The 6942-nt window shown below is 37.4% G+C and overlaps 1 protein-coding gene across 1 annotated transcript in view; it reads left to right on the forward strand.

Moving 5' to 3' along the window:
• The window catches only part of LOC111633540, a 14038-nt gene extending 9420 nt beyond the window's left edge, over positions 1-4618 (forward strand). The window contains exon 2 of the mRNA XM_023378121.1: positions 3022-4618. Coding sequence (XP_023233889.1) covers positions 3022-4334 — 1313 coding nt within the window. The 3' untranslated portion in view covers positions 4335-4618. The remainder of the gene's footprint in view (positions 1-3021) is intronic.
• Positions 4619-6942: the final 2324 nt, after the last annotated feature.

Below are 6942 nucleotides of genomic sequence, written 5' to 3' on the forward strand. Positions count from 1 at the left end.
GAACTGTCGCCTTTTTATAGCGTCAACATCGGACTCGATGACCAATTAGTGCTTACTGAACCGTAGCACTATGCAAATGTAATGTGGTGTGATTCCTGGCCGACCAATTAGCCATCACCAGCCGTAACGTTATGCAAATCTGTGATTCCCAGTCTAATCATGCCGTGTGGCGTAATTGTCTGCTGACCAATTAGTGGCTGTACTTTCAAAAAGCCAACGGCCACTTTCAACCATCTGTCGATGACCGTTACGACTAAAAAAACTTCGCTAGGTCTTACTTTCAGTGGGAGGTCTTATATTTCGCAATTCAGCAAAATCTGTGCTAGGTCTTATTTTCTGCGGATGTCTTATTTTCGGGGAAACACGGTAGTTAGGTGACATCCCGATTTACGCTACTATTTTTTTTTTTCAACTCTTTCCGCCCTGTGGGCACTAAGAGGGCCTCTTTTTGCAATTTATGCAAATTGCAATTTATGCAATTTATTTGCTTTTTGCTCTTTTTTATGGGTTCAGCCAGGCCCACAATGGGGCTGCCGGGTGGTGAGGGATGAGGCCCGACATATCCGAACGGACCACCCCCCGAAAAATTACTGGAAATTTTTCGACCCGGATTCGAACCCGGGTCACCCAGAGCGGTAGGCTGCCACCTTGACCGCTCGGCCATCTGGCCGCCGATTTACACTACTGTGATTCGCAACTCCTACACTAAAACTCTCATAATCAAAGGCGTCCCCACTGATCTGAATGCACAAGAAATCTACGAACTTCTCCAAGATGATGGCCACTACCCAATTAGAGTGCAGAGATTCAGCAGAATACATGATGGCCAGCGCCTTTCGACCGGAACAATTAAACTCGAACTAGCGACGGATCACATGCCAACGCGTGTCCACCTTTTCCTGTCAGCATATCGCACAGAGTATTATGAAGATGGACCACGGATATACTAGAACTGCGCCCGTCTTCGCCACACCCAACAATTCTGTAGAAGCAAGTCATGCTGCACTAGATGCGGTGACCAGCATAATGGTGACACATGTCCTGCTCCTCACCCATCTGTGTCAATTGTTCCGGTCATCATTTATACACCTCCCCAAGCTGCCCGTCTTATTACATAAAACAACTTATCATTTGCCATCAAAAACAATACAACTGCTCACGTCGTGAAGCACGTACCCACACGCTACGCACTATTAAATAGCGAAGTTGAGCCCGAAGTTTTAAACGCGAAAACGTGTACGTCGGACGCTCAGCGCCGCTTTCCTGTGAGCCTAGAAGTTTGACAATGGTGTTTGGATAGTCAGTGGAATCATACTCGACATTCCAAACACCACTGTCAAACTTCTAGGCTTACAAGAATGCGGCGCTGAACGTCTGACGTACACGTTTTCCCGGTGGAAATGTCGGCCGCAACCTCTCTATTATTATTATCATTAATCAACGTCATAATATTCATTTTTATATTAATTTTAATTTTCACAAAAGGACGCAAAAACAAGAGAAGAGAGAGAAACCACCACACGGCCTTTCTCCACGATAAAAAAATGTGTAGAGCATGAGTCTGCTAGCGTTAAAACAAATATAGATAAATATTTATTTAATTAAAATTCATAAAATTAAAATAATAATGATAAATTAAACTCAAAACATTCATTAAACTTTTTTTTTTAATACATTTCCGCCCTGTGGGCACTAAGAGGGCCTCTTATAGCAGCCCCATTATGGGTTCGGCCAGGCCCACAATAAGGCGGCCGGATGGTGAGGGACAGGGCCGACACATCCGAACGGACCACCCTCCGAAAAATTCCTGGGGATTCCTTGACCCGTACGGTTTCGAACCCGAGACCCCAGAGCGGTGGGCTGCCAACTTGATCGCTCGGCCATCCGGCCGTCGGAAATTTCCATTTAAGAAAATGAAGTTGTCCTCGTTTTCATCGATTGTAGCGCCATTTATGAAACCGATAGCCCCATCTTGTAAGCCCTTCGAAGTCTATCATGTTTTGTTCAATGATTTTTATTATAATACGCGTGCTTTTCTAGTTATTCCAGTGAATGATTTACAGCAATTAAACAGATATTTTAAAAATGAAAACCCCGAAAATACATGATAAAAATGAGCTGTAAGTTAATGAAAATGACTATATCAAACGAATATCTGTATAATATAAGCTGATGTTAGCTGTTTACTTAAATATTTTACATCACACAATATGTTTTCATCGATGTTGCATCGATATTTTTAGTGATAACATTGATTCCTAAAGTTTCATCGCACAGTACTACCATAAGTTATTTGACAGAAAAATTGCTAAACTGTAATAATTTTACGTCAATTAAAATTAAACAAGTTTGGTTGCGGTAAATACTGTAACATAGTGTACAGCATTTATCGTCTTTACAGTTCTTGGGAAAATTTGAAGGCTGATCAGGAATCTCAGGAATTTTTCAGGGAACCATACTCCGTATACGTCGGCCAGTTTTTCACTCCCCGCAGCCTCCTTTGTATGCCTGACTCTTTACTCCCACAAAGAAGAAAGAATTTTTAAAAAACGACTTTTTTATCCCCGATATTACTTTTGTGTCATTATGATATATGTTGGACCTGAAATATGGTTAATTGGACGAAATGTAATTGGAGAAGTGCTAGCATACTATTCAAGTAAATCCACAGTTCGAAATAAGCATAATCCCTAATTATCAGTGTGGGTAAATTGACTCACCGGGAAATCGGAAATATCCCGTTGGGCCGTTCCGTATTTTAATATACTTTATTAATTAATTTTTCTGAAATGAATGTAAACAAAATACTGTATTAAAATTTTAAAAAGTCTTATTGTAATTCAGGCTTAAAGCTGTCGTGGTACATCCCATACGAACAGACGGAAAATGCGGTNGCTTACAATGAAGATTTGAAGAATATATTGTCTTCACCGCAGTTTGAAAAACACGGCAATACCTTTGTACCGCGAAGTAAATCAAAAATTCGAGAATTGGACTGGCTAATGAGGCCGTCGACCCAAGAAAAAAGTATTAGTCTACTAATGAATACGGATAAAGATACTGATGAATATCGACATAAGCAAGGTATCACTGAACAGAAAAGTTTTAAAAATTCAAGAAGTGAAGTTCGGATGCCTTCTTTTGTGAAAAATTACAAAAAATACAAAGAATCGTATTTTATGCGAAAATATGCAAATAAAGAACTCGAATCAAAAGAAGGAATGGAACAAATGGGAAAATTGAATAACAATGCTCGGTTTTCGGAGAAATATCGTTTTAAATCTCGTCTTAACAGAATGTTAATTGGTCCAATCAGGCAGAAAAATGACAAAAATAAAATATCAAAAAGTAGAACTGATTTTAAAGTGAACAGAAAAGTTGCCAAGCAGGAAAAGAAGGTCGTAATGGAGAAAATAGGCCGAGCAATTTCCATAGTATTGGTTGCCTTCGTTGTAGTATCGTTTATATCTCTACTTGCTTCTGCGCTCGTGCACATTTTCTCTAAGATATGTCGCGAAACATCATCTAAACGAGAGAAATACGAAGGACCTCAGTCACCGAAATCCGTCTTCTTCGCCGATATCGATTCATCTCTGTGTGAAGAGGGCGAGATACAGAAATCCGAATCGGCTAGTTTGCAAGAAGAACGTAAAGAAATTGTTTTGTCACTGGAAGAAATACCGGGAGACAATGATATCGAGGAAACAACTCCGTTGTTATCTCCAAAATCAACATCACCGAAAAATAAAAAAGATAAGTATCATTCGTCTTCCTCCAGTGGAGCCGAAACTGTACAGACGATGGTCAAAATTAAAACTCCTGTTTCTGGTAGATATAGCTCTGCATCTTATGCAAGTGATTCGTCTGAGAAAAAGGAAGAAATCGATTTAGACACCGACGTCAAATTATCCAAACAAGTAAACAGAATTAATTCACACGAAGATGAGATTTATGATTTTTTAAAATCTTCCGGAGTGCAGTCTGGAAAAGTCTCGCATCCTCTCCCGAAGACAAATGAGGACACCAATGCATTTCAGGACATAACACAGGGAGTCGAGTTTTCATTAAACAATCAATCGCACGATCTGTACACGGTTCCTACTATAGAATACACCAACCTAGCATCGGCTCTTCAAATGAAAAAAGAATGTTTGAAGAACTTAAACCAAATAACTTATTGTGGAGATTCATATAATAGATCGTCTGTGGATCGTGGTTTAAACTTTAAAGGCGATTTTAAAACAAATTACATGTTAAATGGATTGACTGGCAAAGAATTTGATAAATCTAGAGTGGATCTCTGCACAATTTTTACAAAGCGAGCGAAAAATTAATCGTGGAAGAAGATTTGGCGAAGAAAGAAAGAAATTCACGAAATTAATACAAAGATTTGGCCTCGAAGAGTAGGCCTAATCTATCGAATCATCAATTAAGAAGTCAAAATACTGAAATTTTAGCCAACACAATCGAAAATTTTACTTCTAAAAGAAAAAAAAAAATTATTAATTTAGCCATGGATGAAATTTAGGAATAGAAGTGTCGCCAACCGATAACAAAATTTATTTTTAAATAATTAAATAATTCATTTCCAAATACATTAATATGATTGATTATTTTGTGCGAGTNTCCTGTTTGGACGAAACAAATTTTGCTCGGTATACGACTTTTGTTTGGTATATGACTTAATTCAATTATACACGCCATCAATGAACAAGTAGCACTATCGGTGTACTACACTAGACTAGACGTTCGTGGTGCCACGGTCTATAACTTTGTTAAATTTCTTCTGATTTTAATTCGTAAGTAACATTTTATTAAATGCAGTGTGTAGCGTCTATGTAATCCAAAACGAGTTGGTAGACGAACGGACAGCAATTGGTTAGAAAACGTACGTTTTATTTAAAAAATTCCTAATTCATATGCATTTCGGGTTGGCTTAAATTCCCAATCTCTCTTCAGTGCTGTTAATAAATACAGTGGAACCTCGGTATACGTCTGCTTTAGAATACGTCCAATTCGGAATACGTCCTGTTTGGACGAAACAAATTTTGCTCGGTATACGACTTTTGTTCGGTATACGACATAATTCAATTATACGCGTCATCAATGAACAAGTAGCACAATCGGTGTACTAGACCAGAATTAGGCGTTCGTGGTGCAACGGTTTATGGTAATGCAGCTGTTTTCGTTTGTTTAAAATTTTTCTGAATTAGTAAAGCAAAATCTGTTGTATTTATTGAATTATGAAATGTTCTCATATAGAAAAGTTTATTTGTTTGATATACAGCTGCAGTTGTTATGATTTCCATGGCCGGCGTCAAGAAGCGCTGAAAAAGACATTCCCGATTAAGTGCTCAATTTATGAAATGAGAAAAACTGGAACACTGAAAAAGTGAAATTGCGATCTCAAACGGTCCAAATGTTAACGTTTACATATTTATATGGATTTAGAGTATTGCACGATCAAACGCCTGCGAAGTAGCCATGGTGGTGAGTTTCTCCTCCAACAAGGAACATAGTGTAAGAATAGTGATACCACTTTGCTATACTGTATATACATTGCTGCGCCCTCTGTAGGCAATCCTAAATATTACGCCCTCTGTAGGCAAACTCTAAATAGACGCTCATTCCTGTTCAAGTCCTTGTTCATTAAAGCTGTGTTACCGTTACTCCGTCTCCATCCTTTCGTACCTAATTCCGACAATCATACATACCACACTCTCCACTCAAGGACGTTGGAGAAGCTTACTCGAATATCCATCAGATGTCGTGATTCGTGAAGATGTAGAAGTCTAATTTTTACCATTGAATATCACTAGCAACCATTACTAATTGAACTATAATTTGTGTTAATTTCAATCAAATTTAGATTATTTTATGTAAATTTCACTAAAGTAACTTAATAGAATACGTATATAATTTTTAAAAATATCTTCATTAAACTGATGTTTTCATACTGTAAAAAGGTTTAAAATAAATTACATTTAATAACTAAAGTAATATATAAGCTCATAAACCATCGAAAGCTTTTTAATTNTTTTGCTTAAAACTGGCAATTTTTACATCAAACTAAACAATTTGCTGTACAGTAAAGTATTTTATGCTATAAAATTTATACATTTTCTGAATCTTTTCGTGGGAGTAGAGCTGGCTGGGAAGAAAATTTTTTTACAATTAGCTCTGGTAAAATACAGTGGAAACTAGTGGAGTCTCTATATCTGCTCTACACACACTTTTCATAACAAACAGTTATTCTAATCTGATCTAAAGAAGACCACAGCTTGCTCCTATTCTGTGCTAGTGTGTTTTCTTTAATAAAATCAATTTCTTCATCTGTCAGATGAAAAATTTCAAATACTGTCCCCTGCAGTGATTTAACAGCTGATCCCAGGGTAAGGCAGCTTTTTTGGCATCAAATAGAGTTGTAAGTGGGTTTTTATGGAAAGATGAATTGACACGGTTTGTAAAAGAATTAGAGTAATCATCACTGACAAAATTGCAGCAGTTGGATTATGAACAGAAATTTTTTCAAAAACTATTCAAATTCTCTCTTACTAGGTTTGTTTATACAAGTATTCCAAGTTTTATCACTTGACAAATAAAGTTTTTGTATATATTTTTCTTCAAGGCATTGCCGTTTGCTCGCAGTTGCAGCTGACGTAAAGTTTATTTTTTGTAGTGGTTTGTAACCACAATCTTTTACATGTGGCACTATTCAATTATTTGGTCGGTCAGTACATGTCTGGGAGATCTTATTTTAATTCCTTCTGCATTGGCAAAAAGAATAACACCAACATGAGAGCAGGAAGAAGATTGTCCAGCCACGCAATTGCAATGCCCAGTTATCACCTCTTCATTTTTCTTAGCTAAAAACCCTTACTACTGAAGCTGGCTGCCATAGATTTTGTGAGTGATTAATTAACCTGTGTACAAAAACCATGT

Source organism: Centruroides sculpturatus, unplaced genomic scaffold (genome assembly GCF_000671375.1).
Source record: "Centruroides sculpturatus isolate CEXI.00-Female unplaced genomic scaffold, Cexi_2.0 scaffold780, whole genome shotgun sequence".
Taxonomy (NCBI): Eukaryota; Metazoa; Arthropoda; class Arachnida; order Scorpiones; family Buthidae; genus Centruroides; species Centruroides sculpturatus.